General features: G+C 37.7%; 1 protein-coding gene across 3 annotated transcripts in view; it reads right to left on the minus strand.

Annotated features, from left to right (window-relative positions):
• Nucleotides 1-3,440: 3,440 nt before the first annotated feature.
• ZEB1 (zinc finger E-box binding homeobox 1) overlaps nucleotides 3,441-25,340 on the minus strand; it is a 188,934-nt gene continuing 167,034 nt past the window's right edge. For all 3 annotated transcript variants that reach the window (XM_028120871.2, XM_028120870.2, XM_028120872.2), the window contains 5 exons: nucleotides 21,272-21,474; nucleotides 16,556-16,661; nucleotides 8,360-10,167; nucleotides 6,095-6,275; nucleotides 3,441-5,977 (listed from right to left, as the gene is read on the minus strand). In XM_028120871.2, coding sequence (XP_027976672.2) covers nucleotides 5,373-5,977; nucleotides 6,095-6,275; nucleotides 8,360-10,167; nucleotides 16,556-16,661; nucleotides 21,272-21,474 — 2,903 coding nt within the window. In that variant the 3' untranslated portion in view covers nucleotides 3,441-5,372. The remainder of the gene's footprint in view (nucleotides 5,978-6,094; nucleotides 6,276-8,359; nucleotides 10,168-16,555; nucleotides 16,662-21,271; nucleotides 21,475-25,340) is intronic.

Here is a 25,340-nt window from a genome sequence, read left to right on the forward strand (position 1 = left end):
TTGATATGGTACTGTTTTTTAAATTTAAATTTCCATTTTTATCACTACCATGTAGTAGAATATTACTGAGTTTTGTATAACGACCTTGTATCCTGTAACCTTGCTCTCACCATCTCTAGTTGCTTTTTTGTCAATTCCTTGTTTTCCTCATAGACAAGCAAGCTGTCTGCAGACACAGTTTTACTTTTTTTCCCACCTGTGTGTCTTTAATTTCTTTTTCTTGTCATGTTGCACCCAGTGTGACCTCTGGTGCCGTGTTTAATAAAAGTGTGAGAGCAGACATTCTTGCCTTGTTCATAATTTAAGGAGAAAGCATTTCATTTTTTTTATAATTGAGTATGATATTAAGAATAGGTTTTTTTTTGTGAGATGATTTTTATCAGGTTTAGGAAATTTCCTTCTATTCCTAGATTGCTGAGAATTTTTATGACTTGGTGTTGAATTTTGTCAGATGCTTCTTCTACACCTCTTGAGATGATTATATGGGCTTTCTTTTTGTTCTGTAAATATGATGCATTACATTAATTGAATTTTGAATTCAATTCAAAATCAACCTTGCAATCCTGGGATAAATCCCACTTGGTCATGAGATGTTTTCCTTTTGATATACTGTTCAAATTGATTGCCTAATATTTTGTTAAGGATTTTTGCATCAATATTCATGAGATGTTGGTATGTAGATTTTGTTTCTTGTAATGTCATTTCCTGGTTTTGGTATCAGGTTCATGCTGGCTTCACAGACTAAGGTGGGAAGTGTTTTCTCCTTTTTAAATTTTCTCAGTGAGTTTATGTAGAATTGGTACGATATGTTCCTTAGATGTTTGGTAGAATGCACCAGTGAAGCTGTCTGGGACTGTAGTCTTTGTGGGGAGATTTGTAACTAGAAATTTAAATTAAAAAACTTCGTTGACATTGGATTATTGAAGCTATTTCTTTAGCGAGTTTGGTGTTTTGGATCTTTCAAGAAATGTGTCATTTTCATCAAAGTTGTCAAGTTCATGTTTTCTTTTTATCCTTTTAGTCTGTAGGATCTGCAAGGGTGTCTTCTCTCTCATTCTTGATGTTGGCAATTTATGTCTCCTTTCTTTCTTTGTTTGGCTGGGGGTTTATCAATTTTATTAATCTTTTTGAAGAATCAGATTCTGATTTCATTGATTTATTTTCTTTTTCATTGATTTATTTTTGTTTCCTATGCCATTAATTTGTCTTTTTAAAAAATATTTTATTTATGTATTTGCCAGAGAGAGACACAGCGAGAGATGGAACACAAGCAGGGGGAGTGGGAGCGGGAGAAGCAGGCTTCCCGTGGAGCAGGGAGCCCGATGCGGGGCTTGATCCCAGGACCGCGGGATCAGGACCTGAGCCGAAGGCAGACGCCTAACGACTGAGCCACCCAGGCATCCCCATTAATCTTTTATTATTGCTTCCTTTCTGCTTTGTTTGGATTTAATTTTATTCTTTTTCTAGTTCTTAAGGTAGAAGGTTAGATACCTGAGTCCTCCATTTTTTAATATAAGCATTTAATGCTATAAATTTTCTTATATGCACTGCTTTTGCTGCACACTCTAAGTTTTGATACAGTGCGTTTTCATTGAGCTCACCCTATTTTATAATTGTTAATTTCTTTTTTTACCCATGGGTTACTTAGAAACGTGTTTGTATTATTTCCGATAATTTTGGGGGATTTTCTAGATATATTTCTGTTATAGATTTCTAGTTTAATTTTTTTGTAGTCTGAGGAAACATTTTATTTGCAATATTTTTGAATTTGAGAGTTGTTTTAGGGCCCATAATATGGTTTCTCTTTATGAATGTCCCATGTGCTACTGAGAAAAAAAATGTGTGTTCTGCTGTGTTGAATGGAATGAATTAGCTCATTAGAGCAGAGGAGCTTCTGCTTTTTCTTAAGGTTCAGAGACAAAGTCCATATTGTGATTGTCCTCGTATGTCTTCCCTTGATCTTAAGAGGAGAAAACCAAGTTACTGTAGTTTCATGTTTTCAAGGCTAATTTTAAAGTTTGCACACAGATTTGAAAAAATCTCATGCCCCTCCTTTCCTTTTTCATCCTGTTATGAAATGTAGATTGGTCTTGGTGACATTTTCTTCTCATATTCTCTAAGGCCAGGTTCGAGTTTAAATTAGTATGAGCTATTCTTATAGGAGATGTGATACAAGCTAGTTAAGAACATGGATTTAGAGCCAGATACGCCTATGTTTAAATCCTTATTCTGGTATTAATGTGTGTGTGTGTGTTCATGAGCACATGGTTTTTATACATATTTTGTGAAAATTAATTTGGTAATAGTAGTGAAGCACCTTTGCATGGCACAAGTAAATAACATATGGCTCTACTGTTGTTATGTGATTTAGGCAAATACTGGGAAGTGTTCACTTGTCTTACTTTCCAAAACTTCTCTGATAATAGCTAGATTCCTTTGTTAGCCATTTTTCAGTATGTCAAGCTTTTTTGAGCTTCTTCTTACAGTGGTTACTGTATAAAGGCCTCCTAGGAAGGGTTACTTATTCTTATTTCCTAATCCTACATGGTGAGTTTGTTTACTGGGTAGCGGTTCTCAGTGACAGAAGAAATGAAGCAACAGGACGTTAATGAGTATTTTAGGAATGTGGGGTCATAGAAACAGAAGTGGGCCCTAAAATAGAGTCCCCTAGAATTGGTCACATCGTTCATACTGGAAGCAGTCACATCTACAGGCTTGAATGCTTGTGTCGTGTCCCGTGAGGGAAAGCATCAGAAAGATACCTAGAAATAAACTCTCAAATCAGAATAGTAAGGCATTCTATTGAAAAAGGCAGCATAATTTACTGTCTGTCTATGACGTCAAATGTTCAATAGGACCCGAGTAAGAAAAATATTAGATTGCTAGAATGATTTAATATACATATTCTTGGATCAGAGGCAAGAGAGTAGTAGAGCCATAGCCGACCTCTGTTAACACGCAAATTACATTGTCATTCAGTAAAACCTGTTGTACCTACTAGTGCCAGGCACTCTGCTAGGCATTGGGGATGTGAGAGTGACTCTGGTAGACGCGGTTCCTCTTCCCGGTGGGGAGGGAATAAAACAACCGCGTAAGAGCTGTGGCAAGAGAGGTACGCGGAACGCACAGAGGAAGGGCATCTACACCCGTGCTTCCCTGAAGTGACCTGCGGATGAGAAGTCACAGGGTCCTAAGGGGGTGCGGTTAAGGTTTCGGGAAGAGGGAGCAACCTCTGAGGAAGCCTTTAGTTGCCAACTCTGATCTTCCCAGAAACATTCAGCCACAGGGAAGTCCATGATTTAATGGTAAATGTCGAAAACATTTAGTTTGTTACCCACATTCAGCCCAAGGTAAGCTGAGTGCAGGATGACTGTGCAGTACCCCGTTTCAGAGAGCTTTCCAAGGAAAATCTTGATAATAATGAAAAGAATGACAGCAGGTCAGGCTTGTTGATGCATTTTATTGTGAGATGGGGGAGTCTGGTAAAAAACTAGAAAATGACCATGGTGTAACAAGGAACTTAAAAATGAAGAATCAGATTTGTAACTTACATACATGAATACAGGAACAAATTGGCACAAAATGTTAAACATTGTTCCCAACACTGTTTATATAAGGTTATCCTAATTTGGCTTACTAAGGAAATGAGAGTTTTATGGTTAGGCTAATCTCTTAATAAAACTGCAGAGCATCATGCTATTAGTCACACAGTGAATTTCAAAATTTAAGAGTTTTATATTAAAAACTGGGTAAAGGTAAAATGACTTGATTGTAGTTGTAAAACTAATACATTCCCATTTAAATTCTGTTCTACAGTCCAAGGCAAGTATAAATGTTAACATAACACTGTTAAATCAAATCTCAATGCAAGAGAACCAATTGCATCTCTACTTTAAATCTTATCAACTTTCCAAATTTTCATACTAAAATATATTATTGTATTAATACAAACTACAGTATTATACACTACACTGTGTAATAAATAAAGAAATATAAAAATAAGACACATAAATATAAAAGTTTTCTAAAACTAAAAGTACATGTCAGTAAGAAGGGTATTAATACTGCCAGGTTTGAAGACATACAGTACAAAAATGTTGCACAGATCTATAAACTAAAAGAAATAAAATAATACTGATACGTAAAAATCAGCTAATGTTGTTAATAAACTGGGTCCATAATAACTAACATTTGGAAACAGTTATGAGCCAAATAACAATGGCATGTCCATGTCTGAAATGCACGTACATGGACAGAGCAGATTAGAAAATTTCCCTTTCATTTCTGTAGAGAAATTTTGAAAGTCAATTAACACAAAATGAGTACTGAGGAATTAAAGGATGAAACGTCCCAGTGTTTAGGTTTCTCTGACAGAGTCAGTGGTTTTAAGTTTTATTTGGAATTTTGATACAATAAACAAATCAACAAATGCTAGTTATTGTAGGCCACACATTGAACGAAGGCGGGTTAGAGCCTTGAAAATACTGATAAATGGCACTTACAGCACACAGGTCTTGCTTAAGGCCAAAGGAGATACAAAGCTTCATATCATATCCTTCATATTTGTCACCACATACTCAAACACAATACGGACACTGATTCCGACGACTCTGCTGCCCTTCCCAGGATGAACACTGTTAGTCCCTGCAATCAGAGCTCAACGACGATCTTCTGAACTCCATTTTAAACCACATGAGTAAGAAACTTCAGTTCTTCTATCGGCTGCTTTCTTAAGGCTAACAATACACTTGAAATGGTAATACTCCACTATGACATCTAAATATTAGAAATTACTACCTTCTAGATTGGATTTATAAAAGGTAGTCAGCAAGGTTTGGAACTGCATTATACTTCTCTGCGAAGGGAATTTTGTAGTGCAGAAGTTCTCACATTTTAAAAAACATAATAAAATACTGAAGCGGATTTAGCATACGTTTACCAATAAAAAATTATAAAATTTCTCCCAATTGTACAGCTTAAGAATAAACCAACGTAAGAGCGATAATTAATACTGACAAAATGAAACAATGCCAGATGCTTATTTAATTAATCAGTTTCCTTTAACCTGTTAAATCTTTGCTTTCCGAGTCATTAAAGTTTTCAAATCTGCTTCGTGTTACAAACTTGTTCCTAACTTTGAAAAATGCATGAAAAATTACTAGGTCTGAGCTCAGGCACACCCGGATTTGTGTGTGTGTGTGTGTATGTGTGTGGGGGGGGGGTTTGTATTTTGTATTTTTTTTTAATTTTTACTTTACACAGTAGTGAACAGAAACCACAGTATACAGCTGACTGTGTTTCCATGAAAAGCATGTATAATATAGAACAAACTTCATTACCAATTAGAATGTATTTTCCTTCTAGGAAAACCATTAGGCTTCGTTTGTTTTTTCTTCAGACACCTGCTCACTCTTCTTGCTCACTTTTCGCTCGAAGCCGCGGGCTTGGTTTACGGCGTCATCTTCCTTCGTCAGACCTTCAGTTTGTGCCTCTTCGCCCTCCTCCTCCGCCTCCCCCCCCGCCCCCGCCCCCGCCCCCGCCGGCTCCTCGTCCTCCTCGTCCTCGTCCTCGTCCCCTTGCGGTTTCTCACATTCCTTCTCTTCCCGCAGCTCTTCCGTCTCTTTGTCCTCCTCCTCCTCCTCCTCCTTCTCACTGTCTTCATCCTCTTCCCTCGTCAGACTCTCCCTCTCATCCGAGTCGGCCTGCGAGGGCGACGCCCGGGCCCCGCCGTGCTCGCCGGCCAGGACTTCCGGCCCCGGGCCCTCGTGCTCCGCGCCGTCGCGCTCCTCCGCCTCTCGCTTGCAGTAGGAGTAGCGATGATTCATGTGTTGGGAGTAAGACCCAGAGTGTGAGAAACGCTTTCCACATTTGTCACATTGATAGGGCTTTTCTCCAGAATGTAACCTCATGTGTTCGATCAAATGATGTTTGTGTTTAAATGCCTTCTTACAGATTCCACACTCGTGCGGTCTCTTACCTGCAAAATAAGAACACAGCCATGACACAAAATCCTCAGAAGGCTTTCGGGGGCACTTCAGTTTGTGGAAAGGGTTAGAGAGTCATTTTTCAAAAGCTGTCAGGTTCGGCGACATACCTGTGTGTTCGTATTTATGTCTCAACAGTGAGCTACTCTTTTGAAATATCTTATCACACAAATCACAAGCATACATTCCATTTTCTGTCTTCCGCATTTTCTTCTTGGGTGGTGTCGAATCCGAGTCATTCTGGTCCTCCACATTTGATACTCCTTCTGAGCTAGTGTCTTGCCTTTCATCCTAAAGAAAGAGAAGAACACCTAATTTCAAATTAAAAGGTAAGCAAGAGACGTATATATAAAAGCACAGGTTAAAAAACTACTTCGCTTTATACTTTCAATAATAGCTTGACCAAAGCAGGAATACTACTCATCACTGCAGACAGGCTCCAAGGGTGGGAGGCTAGAGGCTAGATGGGGGTTGATACAGAAAAAAGTGCGGTTGGGGGCAACAGAGTCACAACGATGACAAAAACAAGTGAGCAACTGATGAAAAGAAAGAACGTAAAACGTATACTAACAAAATTTACCTGGTTTCAAAGAAATCATGACTTTGTGAGAAATTCGCGGAAAATTTTAACTTACGAGTTTGCTACATCATCACCAATCTCTAACTGCATTATTTGCCTTCATTGTTTTCCTAAGCAAAAATTAAGATTCTATTTTTATTTATTTATTTATAAAGATTTTATTTATTTCTTTGACAGAGAGAGACACAGCGAGAGAGGGAACACAAGCAGGGGGAGTGGGAGAGGGAGAAGCAGCCTTCCCGCGGAGCAGGGAGCCCGATGCGGGGCTCGATCCCAGCACCCTGGGATGATGACCTGAGCCGAAGGCAGACGCTTAATGACTGAGCCACCCAGGCGCCCCAAGATTCTATTTTTAAAGGTGGTCTTTCAATTGTATCCTCCAGAACTTCAGAAGTCTATGAACTGACCTCCATGGTTTCTTTGAAAAGAGAGGGATTTGCTCTTGCTAAGGAACAAGATGGCAAAACAATGCAGGAGGGTCTCTATTTTGAAGCAAGAATACTTGCTAGACAAAATAAATCTTCAGAATTTCAGTGGAATAAAAACATTTCAGGCAGTCCCAGGGCGGTAATGTGTAGGAAGCTCTCATGTAGGTAAACAATGACTGGTAGTGGAATTGGGTCCCTCAAGATCCTTATGTCTTTCCTCAAGTCTTCCATTCTATTGCCTCTAAGCCCACAAATAGTCTAAAAGCTCAAAGGTTTTCCACAACATTTCTTATAGTTTTGCAAAGTGGGAGAGGCGCAGCCATTTGCCTGGGTGGTTTGTGAGCTGCCAGTTTGTGCTAAAGTACCTGGACTACTTTCACTGCTATCTGACGTGGCCCTATGATTAAGTGAAATGTTGGTGGGTCCCCTTTTATTATTCAAAGGTGTGCACAGTGTTTTAAACACTGAGAGTCTAGATGAATTCATTAGTTGCAGGAAACCCAATCAGTAGCAATATTTAAGGGGGACAAAAAGCAGCAGGTATACATTTGAACAGGATATTGTAATTATTTCAGCTGTACCTACTTATAGCAAATATTTGGATGAAAGATCACATTTATCTCTAGTATTTGGTTGATTCAATAAGAAACCGATGAAAAAAATTGGGAGGCCATCAAGGTTAGTAACCTAGAAAAAGTCTGGATAATGAGCCACACAATAGTACACAAAATGGTTCTAACTAAAACTGCATCATGGATTTTGGGGGGAAAGGTAAGGAGGAAAATGCACATATAGGTTCATATATGTTAATTATGACTGAATGCTGTTTTAGTTTACAGCTCATAAAGTGATCAGCAAATTCACTAGGTGAGCTCTTTGTATACTTAATTCTTGTTTAATTAAAGCCTTTAATAAATATAGGTGTTAACACATAAAAAGTAATAGCTCAGTTTTGCTGGTGTGAAATGTCTGTGAATGGGAATGTATTTTCATGCATTAATGATGATACAGCAGAAACCGTTACTAATTTGGGAATATAACTCTAAAAACAGAAGTCCAATTGGTGAGTATTCCAATTTTTCTTCTCTGTTTCAAGCTTCAGATAGTCAAGTCTTTAGCTGAGCCTTCTCATTTCCCCAGGAGAATAACAAAACTGTAGTTGATAACCATACCTGGGATTAGTTAAGAAACTGAAGGCGAGATGCTATGAAAGTTAAAGCAAATGTTTATCTATTTCCTCTCAAAAACGACAGTTTGCAACAACCTGTTCGGCTCTACAGAGACTGATTTTTATTCCAAAAAATTCACCGAAAGAAGTCAAACTAGCATTTTGGTAAATAGCTTTGGGAGAGGGGCCTTTTCTTTACCTGATTCCCATTTGGCTGGATCACTTTCAAGGGTGGTTCCTGGACTGCAGGGCTGACTGTAGTCGAGTACGTGTAAGCCACCTGGGGAATCAGAATAGTCTGCTTATTGGCAGCTAGTGCCCGCAAGCATGGAACACTGTTCTGGTCAGCAATGGCCACGATCGTGGGTAACTGGGCAGTGACTGTAGGTATAGCAATATTTATGGGGTTGGCACTTGGTGGGATTACATTTACAACTGGTTCTGAGTCTGTAACACAGCTGTCCTTTTGCGGCTCCTTTTTTGCACAAGACAAGTTCAAGGGTTCTTCCTGGACAGAATAAACACTGTTCTGGTAAACACTAGTGATAGTTGACCTTTCCAATAATTCTCCCTGTTGCTTTGGTAGTGAAAGATCAAGAGGTTCTACTTGTGGCTCTTCTTGTGCACCTTCCGCTGTGTACAAGTAACCCTGTGTATTTCTGGATGAGGAAAGGTTTAGAGGTGATGGGGATGATGGACTACTTCTGGAACCATTGACGGTTGATCCCGCTGGTAACACTGGAGAGTGAGTCATCTTCAGGGGACTCTGTAGATTTACTGTGCTGTCCGGGGGTTCGTTTGCATTTGTAGATTGAGGCTGCTCATCATTCTTTGCAGGGATATTCACTTTGCCTGGTTCAGGAGAAGATGGTTCAGAAGACTGCACTGAAATCTGTCCAGCTTGCATCTTTTCAAACCACTTTTTTACTACATCCAGTGGGAGGTTTACCGAATCAGCAATTTTTGAGAGCTCTTCTGCACTTGGCTGTGCGTTCAAAGCATAATATGCTTTTAGAAGAGATAAGAGGTTCTTTAAAGGTGGCTGACTGGGAGACAGATTGCCATCTCCACCCGAGGAAACAGAGGACTCGGGCTTCTCAGCTTCTGGTGCAGGGAGTGGAGGAGGCTGAGCAGGCTGCTTTAGGTCATAGTGCTTTAATTCGGGAAGTGCATTAATATCTCCTGGACATTCGTCACACAGAAGGCAAGTGCTATCGTTCACTCCTCCTTCAAAGCTTTTGTCCTTCTCTGATTTAACAGTAAGATCTTCTGGTAACTTTTCACTTTTGCAACTGTTTGTGGGGACTGGATTTTCTTTTTTTAAATTCTGAGGAACAACTTGAAGTTGGCTAGGCTGCTCAAGACTGTAGTTAATGATAATTTTGGTTGTTCCATCTTGATCAACCAAAGGAAGACTGATGGCAGAAATAACAGAATGGCCACCTTGCTGTATGGATGAAGCATTGATTGTTTCTTGTTCTTTGGATGCAAGACTGGCTTGATTATTCTCCAAAACTTGCCTTATTACATTACCGTCTACTGCCACTTTAAGTACATTCTGAATATCACTTAAATTGATACTTATGGGAGACACCAAACCGACTGTTGGCAGAACAACAGCTTGCACCACACCCTGAGGAGAACTGGTTGCCTGTAACGGGCCACCACCACTGAAAACCCCATTCTGTAAAGGGGTTGAACAGTTGATTCCTGAAGCAACCACTATGGGTTTGAATTCATAATCCACAGGTTCAGTTTTAATTTGGTTTATAGAAAGTTGTTCTTGAAGGGGCTTATTCTCTATCTTTTGCCGTATCTGTGGTCGTGGGGGACTGCCTGGTGATGCCGAAAGAGATGGCGAGGAACACTGAGGCGTCTTGAGTCCTGTTCTTGGTCGCCCGTTCACAGGCATCAAGCTGATACATTTCTTACTGCTTATGTGTGAGCTATAGGAACCAGAATGGGAAAAACGTTTCTTGCAGTTTGGGCATTCATATGGCTTCTCTCCTAAACAAAAAAAATTATATTCACTGAATTATTACATGTAAGTTTTCATGTATCCACATTTTCCTTAAGACAAAGAGTATAAATTTAAAAAGAGATTTCCATGTATCTTGTGATACAATTTTATTTAGAATATTCATTTTAATTTCAAAACTGATATAAATGTTATAATGACTAGCAAAACCTTTGTCTGTGGTACATGTGCTAACCTGTAAGGAAGTCTTCTCAGCATATGTGTTTAATATTCCTGCTAACCTTTAAAACTTCAAATAATTCTCAAATGCCAAAAATAATTCCAGTTGACCCTTGAACAACATGGGTTTGAACTGCATGGGCTGACTTAACACGGGGATGTTTTTTGATAAATACCCTGCAGTACTGCAAATGTATTTTCTCTTCCTTATGAGTTTTCTTAATACCCTTTTCTTTGCTTACTCTATTCTAACAATACAGTATATAATACAGATAACACTCAAAACGTGTATTAATTGACTGTTTCTGTTATAGGTAAGGCTTCTGGTCAGCAGTAGGCTAGCAGTAGTTAAGTTTTGGGGAGTCAAAAGTTGTATGTGGAGTTTTGACTGCATGGGGGCCTGGCTCCCATAACCCTGCATTGTTCAAGGGTCAAATGTACATCTACTCTTTCAAGTAATTTTTTTTCTTACCCTATTTCATCTACCTATGTAATTTTTCTGTATTGCACTATACTTAACCATCTGCAGGAGAAATTAATATTAGAGGAAAGGAAAGTAAAATCTCCCTTATATAAGACTTAACAAGTGCAAATACCTATCCTTCCCATATCCACGAGGTTTTAAGGTTTCCTTGAAAAGATCTTTCTCAATGGGCAGAAAACTTTCCATATGAGGTATTGTTATCAGCCTTGGCTTATTAAACTGGGAGGTATGCATTCCTGGAGCTAGAAGGCAGTGTTCTAGTGGGTATGCAAAGCTTTCTTGTAGTTTCAATTTTAGTGACAGTGGTTACAGTAACTTAAAACATTTTAATATTAAAACACAGATTATACCATGGAGAAAAAGACAATATTCTTGTGAATTGTTAGGAAAAATCCAGAATGTCAAAGAAGCTCCTTGCTTGTAGGGACTTATGTCAAGTTGCTTCCTTGACCTTCCAGGAGAGAAGACATTCATTCTTGTTGGCTGTTAGGGATACTTTGGTAGAAAATTTTGAGAAGCATGGAGCCAAATGGAATACTTTCAGACAACCCTAATTTTTCACCTTAATTTTAATTTATATTTATAGTTCATTCATTTATAATTTATAGGTTAAAGACTATCAGTTTCAATAAGATAGGAACTTGAGTCTCGTGTGCCATTTATGCCTTGTACCTATTGAAGTGTAGGTCAAAAATGCTCAATAAACCTTTTTTGGATGAATGAATGACTCATTGCAAAATTATGGAATATGGTGATGCTATTTATCTCCTCAGTATCAAGATAAAACTCTTTCTTTCCTCCGTTCTTTTTAAGAATGAAAATGAAAGCAGTGAGAAACTCAATGTAAGTTCTTCGAATAATGTAATTTCAGTGTTGTAAAGTTTTTAAAAAGTGAGTTATATTTTCTCAAAGTATATTTACTTGAAGAATCAGGTATTAGAACTGGAAGGGATCTAAGAGGCCCTCTTGTACAGTCAAAGAGTTCATTTTATATCATCCTTGACTTTAGCTAGTCTCCTGTGTAAGCTCCTTTATTAAAAGGAGGTTATTACTTGCTGGACAGCTCTATGGAAGATGGTCTAGTTTGGTACTGCTGAGGATCATGAATTTGGGTTCAAAACCTAGCTCTGCCACTAGTTTTTAAAAAAGATTTAAGTAATTAATTGGTTAATTAATTAATTAATTTATTTTGAGAGAAAGATGGGGTCATGAGTGGGGTGGGAGAAGAAAGAGGAGGAGAGGAGAGAGGGAATCTCAAACAGACTCACACTGAGCATGGAGCCCAACACGGGGCTCGATCCCATGACCATGAGATCATGACCTGAGCTGAAATTAAGAGTCGGATGCTCAACTGACTGAGCCCCCCCAGGTGCCGCTTACTGTTTTCTTAATCTTTCCAAGCCTCAGTGTTTAGGTGTGTAAATAAATGTAAATACATCCTCACTGGATTGTTGTAGCAGTTTTATGACATAATATAGCAAAACTCTTTGTGTGGTCTTAATACAAGTTAGTGATTCTTTTAAAAAGTAATTCTCTGGAGAGAGAGGTTGAGTACTAGGCCAGAATTTGCTTGTTATAATGCCTACTTTCCCGTCCTAGCCTGCCCTCTGATGCCACACAGAGCAAGTCTAACTTCTCTTCTCAAAGTCAGACTTTCAAACTGATGCAGAGCGGTCATCTGTATCCTTACACTTCCCTTGTGTGGGTTAAATATACCCAGGTCCTTCAAAGACTCCTCATAGGACATGGTTTTTAGAACCCTTCCCACTTACCCACTTGTTAACTCAGCTCTGGAAATTCTCCAGTTTATCAGTATCTTTCCAATGGGATGCCTGAAATATGATTCAATACTCAAAATGCATCAGGTAAATTTCCGGGGGGAAGGGCTGTAAAGCAAGGGATGTGTTCTAGTGTCTCTATTTTAACATTTTAAATTCTTGCATAACTTTTTTAGATGAGCCATATGCTTGTTCTCTTGTTAGAGACACTTGGAAAATAAGAATTTATAATATAGATTATTTTTAAAAAAGATTTTATTTATTTATTTGAGAGAAGGAGAGAGGGAGAGGGAGAGAGCAGGAGCAGTGGGGAGGGGGAGGGGCAGAGGGAGAGGGAGAAGCAGACTCTCTGCTGAGCAGGGAGCCTGACATGGGGCTTGATCCCAGGACCTGGACATCATGACCTGAGCAGAAGGCGGCAGATGCTTAACCAACTGAGTCACCCAGGTGCCCCACAGATTATTTTTATCTTTACAGACAGGGAGACAGAGGAGCCCAGTGGCTAAGGCAACAGCTTTGGAGTCAGGATACTTACACTGGGGCCCTGGCTTTGCCATGGACTAGCTGAGTGACTCTGGATATGTTATGTAAGCTCTCTGATGCTCCATTTTCTCATCAGTAGAAAGGGAAGAAGTAATAGCATCTACCTCATACGGCTATCATTGGGACTATATGAGTTAATGTACACAAATAACTAGAATGTGGCTGTACATAGTTAAGTACTCAATAAGTGCTAGTCATCAGTATTATTGTTGGGGATTACCTGATACTTTATCATTGCCAGAAAGAAAGTGCAGAACAATTGTTATAAAGCTAAATCCACTATGTTTGTTGGAAAACCCCTTGTTTCTAACTTTATAGCTTTCTGGTTTATAGCTAAAGTACATCACCTAATTTGTCTGTCTAGCAACTGTTAAACCCTAGAGGTGAAGTTGTGCTGTAAAAAGTCAGATGTCCTATGAATACTGATTTCTTTTTTGTAATGGCTGCGGTGGACGTTTGGCTGCATCTTACGTAAAAACTTTCCAGGCTAAAGTTCACAGGGCTATGGAACAAACCCAAGTTATTTCTGGGGAGGATCAGAGCCCGGGAACAGGAGCCTTTTTTGTCTCACCTCTGAGTGGAGGTGAGGTGACCTGCTCCTCATCATAGCTCAGCTCCCACATGAGGAGTTCAGATGATGGCTAAAACACATGATGCTGCATATGGCTCGTTTTAACGGTGTCGGAAGATAGCAACAATCCAGGTAATTTTAGGGAGTATAATTTGAAGATCCTGATTAAAAACTGAGCTGAGAAAAAAAGATTGCAGAGGTTTCTTGAAGGATATGAAGCTCATCCATTATTCAATACTCTAAACAGCTCTTTCAAAACTATCTGTGGTGAAGGACCTTCGGTGCCCCCATTTTTTTTTTTTTTTGTTTTAAATTTCCAATCTACTGTAAGATCAATATTGTATAAAATATAATAAAATTGTCACAGCATTTGCTTTTGTCTAATAGTTTCTAAATTACTCTCAGTTTCTATATTTAGCTCTTCAAGAACCAGTCTCAAAAAAGCTTACAGACTGGTACCAGTCCTGGAATGACACTGAGAAGCCCCAACTCAGAAATCTTCCTTTGGAATAAACCAGACCATCTGAGAGCTGTATACCTGGATTGTATCCAAGTGGCTACCCTGGAGAAATGCTTTTTCTAAACTGCATTTTGGTGAAATATCACTGGCTTTCTATTGGAGGATCTTTCTTTATTTTTATTTATTTAAAGATTTTATTTATTTATTTGTCAGAAAGAGAGAGAGAGAGAGAGAGAGCACAAGCAGGGGAGTGGCAGGCAGAGGGAGAAGCAGACTTCCTGCCGAGCAGGGGGCCCGATGCGGGACTCGATCCCAGGACCCTGGGATCACGACCTGAGCCGAAGGCAGTCGCTTAACTGACTGAGCCACCCAGGCATCCCATGGAGAATCTTACTTTAAAAAGAAAACCCTATCAAACTTTCTGCTGTACTATTTTAAGGATATTTTGGAAAATGATATAAAATGCATTTTGCTTCTCTACGGGCTTTGTAGCAGGAAGAGTTGTACTTTTCCTAGCGACTGATTCCTTTCACTTGCAGACAGTCTGGGTCTTGGTTACTGACTGCAGTTTTCTGAGTTCCTAAACCTTAGAGTCTAATCTGTGGTCCACTTCCAGCATGTGCTTGGCATGTCATAGTATCCATTTTATTTCATGTTTACTTCATGCCTGTGTTACTTATTTTTCTAATATATTTTTGAATTAAAATTTCTTGCTGTATTAAAGGTACATAAGTCTCATATTACTTCCCCTTGAGGATAAGACTATCCTATAAACACATAATGAATGGACAGTGCAGAGACGGCAGACGCTCTGTGCCCAACGATGTAGGCTAAACTTGCACTAGCTCCTTCAGCGACCGTTACCAAGCTTCTATCAAGCGCTTGTCCATCCAAACTCCTAAAACTTTTCTGTCAGTACTATAGACAGTTGCTCCCTACTTACTACTTGATTGAGACTGATTTTTGAATATCAATGCAGAGTTTTGTGATTAAATATCAACTTCCATTTCTGCCCTGCATTGTAATCTCTGGTATGATACATGCTTCCCAATTCCGTATCATCACCAGGTCTGACAGATCCACATCCTATATAACTGCAATAGGACCATATGACATTCATTCTGTACATGAATCTTGCTCTAAATTTTATTTTATTTTCCCTCCTCTACCCCAATCTCAACGTTTAAGAAAACTCTCTTGAATTAGTTAGATCTCTATCAATAACTTCAAATCATCTGTAGCAAGAAAGCAGGTCATTAAAAATATATTCTTGATGAAAATTTTTTGATAGCCCAGAAGTTAAGAAATAGGATTTTGTGGCAGACTGCAAAAGACAACTTCTTATTTCCAGGAATATTAAACTGTGAAAATAAATAAATGTTTTTGCAAGAATCTTGGTTTAACCAAATTGGTAACTTTCACATTATTTAGCCCTCAACAAACAAGAGAGTGAAACTTCTAGAAATGTAGTTCCAAAATAAAACACAGATACCACACCAGTCACCTCTCACAAAGCCACCCGCTGTACTTTTTTATAGGATGTCTGTAAGATGTAAATGTCAATACAATCATTTTCACAAAATAAGCAATGTGCAGACACCCATCATTTCTCATTAATTAGAAAACAGTTCTTTTTCACTACTATTTAAATCTAAAATAACATACCAAAATTAATCAGCTGAATGGATATCATAGTGCAATGGGAGATGCTACCAAGTTTTTATTACAGCTTTTGTTGAAGTAGAGCCCCTAAAGACATGCAAATACAGCTCTTTTTGTTTCTAAGTTTCTAAAACAGACTTTTTTTTAATCATATAATATCATTTTGTAAGTAATTTTTAGAAAAGAATGTGGAAAAGAAAGATGAAATGAGAGGTGAACACATTTTTCTTTTAAATTTTCAATGCTGCCCTGTCTGGGTGACTCCACATCACCCCTGACCACTTCCTATCTGGAGTTTCCACTTCTGTTTCTCTCATGTAAAGAACGTCTTTGCGTCCTTACTTTCTTGTGCAAATTGTACCTCTATTTCCTTTTTCATTCCCTTGTTAACTGTGCAAAAGAGGCAATGAAATTAGCATTCATCAGAAAGCTCAAAGAGGTTGTGCTTCTTGTTAAAACATGCTATGTTCTGATTAGGAAATTTGGAGTATGTTATATTATATTAGCTTAATATGCTTCAGTTAAAGATTAAGACACCAATAAAATACCGTTCATAAATAGAAAATTTCTCCAGGTTAGTCTTTATTCTACAAGAAAAGCAAAAAGTTTCTGACCATGTGTGCAGACCACGTTATAACAGATTTATTTATTACCACATATGCTATGATATTCAAGGTGTAGAAAGAAAACAAATATTTACCACTGTGGATTCTTAAGTGCTCTTTTAGATGATGTTTGTATTTGAAAGCTTTTCCACATTCAGTGCACTTGAATTTACGATTTCCCCCAGACTGTGTCACGTGTCTCTGTAACGAAGAATTGATATTTTAATTAGAGAGCAATAAACCTTTGGACATAAAAGAATAGCCAATCTGCTAAAAGTAATATTTTGGTGAATTCTGCTTCTCAAAGGCTTCAAATTGAGGCAGTCACAAAAATCTAACACGTGGAATATTACACCAAAAAGAAGGGTGATAGTGGGATCAGAATTTTGACATAGAGAAAAATCTCTACTTGCTAGAGTATGAGAATCATACTTTATTGAGTAATACAGTATTTAGCACAAATAATATATACTTTACTAGAAACTAGAGATTATCTCTTCTGCAGCCAGGCTTTTTCCAGCAGTTTATCCTATCTCCTAGATGCTTGGTATTACCAAAATGTACTTTAATCTGATGAATTTAAAAAATACTTCCATCTTTTCATCCAAATATGGAGGATTATAATAGCTTTGTCTGGTTTATCAAAATCTCACTTTTATATATTTCAAATATATTCTGCACCCTTAGATTTTTTCCAGGTCCCATTATTTTATTTTTTATTTATCCATTATTAAATTTATTTATTATTAAAAAATGTTTTCCAGTCAAGTATAGTTGACAATGTTTCAGCATACAACACAGTGAGTCAAACAACTCCATATGTTATGCTGTGCTCATCACAAGTGTCTACCATCTGTCACCATACAACACTATCACAACACCACTGACTATATTCTCAATGCTGTACCTTTCATCCCCATAATTGTTCATTCTTTTTTTTTACTATGTTATGTTAATCACCATACATTACATCATTAGTGTTTGATGTAGTGTTCCATGATTCATTGTTTGCATATAACACCCAGTGCTCCATGCAGAACATTCCCTCTTTAATACCCATCACCGGGCTAACCCATCCCCCCACACCCCTCCCCTCTAGAACCCTCAGTTTGTTTCTCAGAGTCCATCATCTCTCATGGTTCGTCTCCCCCTCCAATTTACTCCCCTTCATTCTTCCCCTCCTGCTATCTTCTTCTTTTTTTTTCTTAACATATATTGCATTATTTGTTTCAGAGGTACAGATCCGTGATTCAACAGTCTTGCACACTTCACAGTGCTCACCATAGCACATACCCTTGCCTTGTTCATTCTATAACTGGAAGCCTGGACCTCCCACTCCCCTTCACCCGTTTTACCCATCCCCTCCCCTCCCTCCCCTGTGGCAACCACCGTATGTTCTCTGTGTTTATGAGTCTGTTTCTGCTTTTTGTGTTTATTAGATTAACCATACAAAAGCACTGCTTGAATTGAATTCTATCATAAACCTCATAAACCATAAACTGCTCATAAACCTCCAAAGGCTCCCCCCATTAGCCCCTGAATATAGATTCTGGGTCTATACATTCCAAGTTTACCTGAGTTTCCAGGCTGATTCTTCACCAGTTCCCTATAAGAAGTTCATGCCTCAGTCACTTAGTGAGTCTCAGTTTTTTGCACATATACTACTCTATCTCCTTGCTTTGGTTTATACTATTCCTTATTTCTTGGCTATATTTCCCTATAATTATGATTATTAAGATTCCAGCCATACTTCAAAGGGTTAACTCAAGTACTTTCTACTTGCTTCATGCTCACCCTAGCTGGAATCTCCCTTCTTTTGTTTTTCATACAGTAAGGAAAGAGAATGAGTACTTACTCTGTATCAGGCCCTACTTCATCCAAACCCATGGTTATAAGCACCACATATATGGTGACAACTCCCAACAGGGTATCTCTAGACCTCTTTCCCTTAACTCCAGACTCTCCCAGCCAATTGAGACCTTGATACTGCCTGTTGGAAAGCAATGGGCATGTGAAACTTGCCACGATTAACCTGAACTCTTAATTTCCCTTCTGAGAGTCAGCTCCGTCTCTGATGTTTCCTGTCTTTGTGAATGACACCTTCATTTATTTGATTATTGCTTAGGCCCTCAACTTTGGAGTAATCCTTGATTCCTCTCTTTCTCTGAACACCCTTACTTAATCCATCAGCAAGCCATCTGAATATACTCTGCATCCAACATTCATCACTGTGTCATGTCTGTTACCACCAGTGATTTCAAAGCCACCACTACCTTTGGCCTGGATTATAGCAATAGCCTCCAAATGGTCTCCTGCCTCTAAGTGGTCTCCCTGTTTCCACTCTTGTCTTTTTTGATCTACTCTCCAGCAAAAGCCAGTGTTCCCTTAAAAATAAAAAGGAAATAAAGATAAAATTCAATATCCTTCAAAGGCTTCCCTGTCATACTGTAGAATAAAATCAAAAGTCTCTATCATGGTCTATACAAGAGGGTGTATCATTCAGCCCCTAATACTTCCTGGCCCCACCTATCTTTCTCCCCTTTATTCACACTGGCCTCCTTGCTGGCCTTTGGGGATGCTGGACAGGCTTCTGCCTCAAGGCCTTTTCATGTTTTGCTCTGTTCCCTTTGACTGGAACACCCACTCCCCAATTATCCTATGACTGGCTCCTTCTTTTCATTCGGGTCTTAATTCGGATGTCCCATTCATAGAAAGGTCTTTCTATCCTTAAAAAAGTAGCAACTTCTCTTCGCTTTCTATCTTCTGCTTTATTTTTCTTCATACTACCTGTTATTATATATCACCTGCTAATATATGTTGCTCCCCATTGTCTTAATCTTTGCTTATCTTTTTCACTATTGTGCCTTTAATACCTAGAACAGGGCCTGACATGTAATAGAAAGACAAATGTTTGTTTAATGAATAAATTAATAATACATGGAAATGCTTATCTCTGAGTCATGGCATGCTTTTCAAACACAGGTTTGCTGCCCTGTAACCTAAATTGTTTCCAAGACATCCCAATCATACTTCCTTACATTATTGGTCCCCATACTAATCACAGCTCCTTTCTGATTTTTGTCTGATCACAAACTTCATATATAAAACCTACTACCAGGTGCCTGGGTGGCTCAGTTGGTTAAGCAACTGCCTTCGGCTCAGGTCATGATCCTGGAGTCCCGGGATCGAGTCCCATATCGGGCTCCCTGCTCAGCAGGACGTCTGCTTCTCCCTCTGACCCTCTTCCCTCTCATGCTCTCTGGCTCTCATTCTCTCTCTCTCAAATAAATAAATAAAATTAAAAAAAAAATAAAACCTACTACCTTTCACCCATCAGAAAAATCATGACAAAATTGGCTTTCATGTTCATCATTGATCTTACGATTTGTTTCTATAATGGCATCTCTCACTTTCACCATTAGCTCTATCTGTGCTTTGCAGATCCTTTCTTTGACAATGGCCCTTGGTAGAGAAAGGATATGGGGGCAACAGGTGCCATTTGGGTCTGCTCCCCAAATGTCACATGAATAGGCTCTTTTCCCAAGGCTTGCCTGTACTGTGGTCATGTTAAGACTCTGAGATGGAAAAAGCACTCTTTTGCATTGTCCCCGGTAAGACTTGCACAGGGGCAGATGGTAGACAGATGTCTTTGTCTTCAGTAGTTCCTTCTCTGTATCAATTTCTTCCTTCTGTTGGTATTCTCCCCAATTTCAAGTGTTCTCTCATGGACTTATCCATTAACCTAAGGAAATCTTGGTCTTATACTGCCTGATTGCTATCCTCTCCCCCTTTATTTTGTGATTTGGTGAGTGTTATTGCCAAAGTCCTGAGAAGACAGGTTGGCCCTGCTTGATGATTCTGTTTCTGCCATAATTTTTTTGCTTGATTTAGCCATCATCTTAGAAAGGGTCTAACTTGTTCTCTACGAGATACAGGACTTAGATTAGGTGCATGCATAGGGCAGAGTTCTCACAGATTCGCATTTATAGACAGTCATAATCCTCTGATACAAGAAACTGGACATGTGTCCCAACGATAACACATACCCTTAAAATACACTGTGCAGCTGAATATTTATTTGATTTTTAAAGTTAGAATCATGTTGATACTAATTTGATTGTTTAGAGTTGACACTTATCAGGATCTTATAAAAGAAGGACAACCAGCAAGAGCTTCTTAGCCTTTAATCCTTAAGTATAGAGCCAACAGTTCAAATGTAACTTAACTTACAGAAGAATAGTCTTGGTTTATACATCTAGAAATTGAGGCAAAGTGACATAGGAATAGAACCAACCATGTGAAAATTGAGTCTTCAGAATAAAAATGTTTAGAATCTAAACCTTAGATTCCTAGAGGAAGCAACTTCCCTTCCTACAGTAAACAGAACACAGTAACTTATACTGAGAATAAATAAAGTAGTCTTTGGTTCCCAGAAAATTAACTTTTATTATTATTATTTGACTTTCTTCTCAATTTGGTCAGTACTTAGTCATATGGTTTATGAAACCAGTATTTATTTTTCCTACACTGAGCATTTTGGTAGAATGCATTTTGAAATCTAGTTTTAAACTTAAGGGAAATATTTGTTACAGTATAAGCAAAATAATTAAATCAAGAAAGGAATCTTATCTGAAAAAGAATAAAAAAACTTAGTTACCTCGGAAATAATATTCATATGTACTTTGTAACTCAGAAATGATAATTCAAATAATCACTTGCATTCTTATAAGGCTGCAGATAAGATGCTGTCTAGTACAGCCTTTTAAATATGTTAAAACCCTTGCCCTCTATGGATGGTTGATTTCACTTACTTGATCTCTTCCTGATTTATGTGACGTCATGTGACGTTCAAGTTGAGTTCTGTATGCAAAGGTGTAACTGCAGAGGGAGCAACTAAAATTATCTTCATTCTTTTCATGGCGATATTTAATGTGTTCTTTCAGAGAGGTAAAGCGTTTATAGCCTCTATCACAATACGGGCAGGTGAGTAACTGGGAGAATGCATCTGGTGTTCCTGTATAAGAAAGATCACATATTTTGAATTTAAAACATTCAAAAAATATTACCAAAGCTACCACTAAGTCCCTATGCTTTGTGCCAGATATTATGCCACCCACTTTATATTTGATCCTTAAAACAATACAATGATATTCATCTCTATTTTATACAAGAGAAAACAGGAGGCTCAGAAAGGTTAAATAAAAGTCACACAGCTAGTAAATGATGAAGTCAGGATTCAAACATGTGCTGTCTGACTTCAAAGTCCCATGTCTTTTCCACTAAACCACAAATCTTCCCTTCTTTTTGTATGGCTAATTAGACAAAGAAAACAAAAATAAAATTAGAAATATATGTTACATTTGTAAATGTATACATATTGAAGGGGACTTTTACACAATAATAGAATCTTTCTATTGGTAACAATGTATCATCAATTATTTAATGCTTTCTTTCTAATTTGGAAAGGACACTATAAAGTTATTGTCATCAGACAGTAAGTAGTATATAATTAGATTATGTTTTCAAGACACCGCTTGAAGTTAGGTGTAGCCATATGACAGAGTTCAGACCACAAGAACAAGTACTGGGGGAAATGAATAACAGGAGCCAGATCTAGGTCTGGCCCACAAAGACCTCCCACGCATGCTTCTTTATGCTCTTTCCCTTACTGAAATACATGGATACATTTTCTGTAGAATTTTATATGGATAATTACAGGATAGCATTCAGAAAATAAAGGCAATATAGAAAAACTGGAGTTCACTGAGTGGACCATATATTGTTTTTTTAAGATGTATTTATTTGAGAGGGGCACGTGAGTGGGAGGAAGGGCCAAGGAAGAGAATTCAAGGAGACTCCCTGCTGAACATGGAGCCTGACACGTGGCTTGACATGGGGCTTGATCCCAGGACCTATGAAATCATGACCTGAGCTGAAACCAAGAGTTGGACAATTAACCGACTAAGCCACTCAGGTGCCCCTGAATGAACCATATTTTTTAAATACGGAACCATCTAAGCCTGACAATCCTAAAAAGTAACACTATTTTGCCAATTAATATTATTTAACTAAGAGTGGTTTTCCATATTCGATTTACTTCTTCAAAAAAATAAGTTCCTAAAAGATAACTTATTGTAAATCGTATCTCTACCTTCATTTTGAATTTCTTATTGAAAAAGACTACCAAGAAAATTTTATTACAATCTCAAAATTCTTCATAAACATATATTACCTTTATGGAAATTCAAGTCCATATGAATTAAAAGTCTTGCTTGAGAACCAGCCTGCATGTAATAGACTGAGCACCTGACCCCACACAGTTTGTTAATTATGTTGAAATATGTATCAAATATATGAATAAAACCAAACAACCAAATCCCCCAAAGTTTATGATGGTATCTTTATTATCAGCTAGCAAGGCAACTGGAATCAGAGAATTTTCTGTTGGTGATGTCTCTAAAATGACCTACTTCTGTGGGGACTAGATTAGCCACATGAAATTGTTTTGGAAATCACGCTATGTTTTGTCTAGTATTAATTTCCTATTTATACAGGCAAGTAGGAAATCAACATTTGGGACAGTCTCCTTGCTAGAGTACCTAATCCATCCTATTGATTTTAGCTGGCTACAATGGCAAAAGTCCAAGTCAGCCATTGCAGGTGCTTTATTATTGGCACCACAATCACAACGTGATTTCCATTACTTAAGCTGCTTATAATCCATAGTGTAATACAGCTGTCTGCTCTCATTATGTTCTATTTTCTTCTTTGCCTTCATCATTAATAAACAAAATACTAATAATTTTGTAAAATGACAGGGTGCTCGTGATATTTTACCAGCAAGTTATTATTTTCATAAATCAATATCTATTGAATTTCTCACACATGAGATATGAATTTATTCTTTTAGGATACTGGCATAAAACAATGAAAAGTAAATCTGAATATTCGACATAAGCAAATTATAGAATGAACAGGCTTGAAAATTAAATAAAAATCTTTGTTTCTATTTTTGAAAAATATTGGATGTTTGCTTATTTAAAGGAATCACTTTTTTTTTTAGCAAAGAAGGGTTGTCACGTAAGGAAAAAATTATCTTTTTAGAATTCTTATAATAAACTTAAGGTAACGATTCAAGACTACTAAAAAATCCAACCTATGTCTATTTTTTTGAGCTGTCTGTAATTTCCTTATGTATCTGTGACTGTGAATATGCTTATTAAAAAAAAAAACCCTAATTTTTGCATCCTAAACTTCCTTTGCTAGGGAGCATAAAATTTCAGACTGATAGTAGTACTTGATATAAAACCTTTGAAAAATCTCCTTTATTTGTGCCCCACTGATTCAGAGTTTGTGTTACTTCAACCTGCTGGAGTAAAGTTTGCCCTTTCACAATTTATGAAGTGCAGGAAAGCATCCTGAATCCACTAAAACTTTAAAAACTTAAGGGCTTCTGAGGACAATCACATGTTACTGGTGTGACAGAATGTCTACTGTGAAATACTTTATTAGCTGTACACCTGAAAGTAATGACTACCTGAATTAAAAACAGATTCTTGAATTCAAATGTTTTACTAATTCAGAATGATTAGGCCCCAATTTTTATGGGATTTTACTGTGTTGATTAGTAACAATGGACTATACAAAGTTTAACCTTATTTGATCTGTGCAATGAAACATTTTTTTAAGTTCTCACTAATTTCTTTCATGAGGCTTATTGAAAAACTTTTTGGTACATAGACATTTACATATATACATAAATACATATATTAAAATTTTTAAATTTCTTTTCCATATTTATTGTAACCTACTGCTTCTTCAGGTGAAATGTTAACAAATTTTCCTTAAGGAAAAAAACTGGGGTGCCTGGGTGGCTCAGTTGGTTAAATGTCCGACTCTTGGTTTCAGCTCAGGGTCATGATCTCGGAGTCGTGACTTCAAGCCCCACATCAGGCTCCATGCTCAGTGCAGACTCTGCTTGGGATTCTCTCTTCCTCCCTGTGCCTCTTCCCCTGTTCTCTCTCTAAATAAAATTAATACAATCTTAAAAAAAAGAAAAGACCCCTGAAAATCAAAGTAGAAATGGTAGGGCCCTACAGGATTACAATGCCTATAACTACAGACTCTCCAAATATACAAATAGATCAACACAACACTATTCATAAAGCTGTAATGCTGTGTCCCCAGGGGCAATAATCTATAGTCTTCAAAAATGTGTCCTTTTGGTACACTGGAGGAATCAGTCCTAGAGTGCCCTATCTCTATTTCCTTTGTCACTGATTTAGTTACAGGAAATCCTATTCTGAGGTGAAACTTCTATTTCTGCTTTTTCATAACTTATTCCTGATTTAAGGAAGGTACAGTTGACTCTTTGCAATGGAATCTATTTTGTTTTCTATACCATTCGTCTCAATTTCCTTCAAAAATTTAAAGTTGATTGATACAATAACATTTACTTAGCACCAAAAAAGTTGAAATACTTATGCATAAATTTAACAAGGTATGTGTAAGATTTATATGAGGAAAACTGTAAAATTCTGATGAACAAAATCAAAGAACTAAATAAATGGAGAGACATTCAATGTTTAATGTTGTTAAGATGCCAGTTTTTCCCAACTTGATTCAGTGGAGTTCCAATTTGAATTTGGAAAGTCCTTTTATGGATACTGACAAACATTCTAAAGTTTATATGGAGAGGTAAAAGACCCAGAATAGCCAACACAACATGGAAGGTGAAAAATAAAGTTGGAGGACTGACACTCCCTGACTTTAAGGCTTAGTATAAAGCCATAGTAATCTAAACAGTGTGGTATTGGTATAAGAATACAGAAACGGACAAGTGGAACAGAGAGCCAGAAATATCCTCATAAATATAGTCAA

This window comes from Eumetopias jubatus, unplaced genomic scaffold (genome assembly GCF_037043125.1).
Source record: "Eumetopias jubatus isolate StellerSeaLion01/CBP00866 unplaced genomic scaffold, mEumJub1_p1.0 scaffold_8, whole genome shotgun sequence".
NCBI lineage: Eukaryota > Metazoa > Chordata > Mammalia > Carnivora > Otariidae > Eumetopias > Eumetopias jubatus.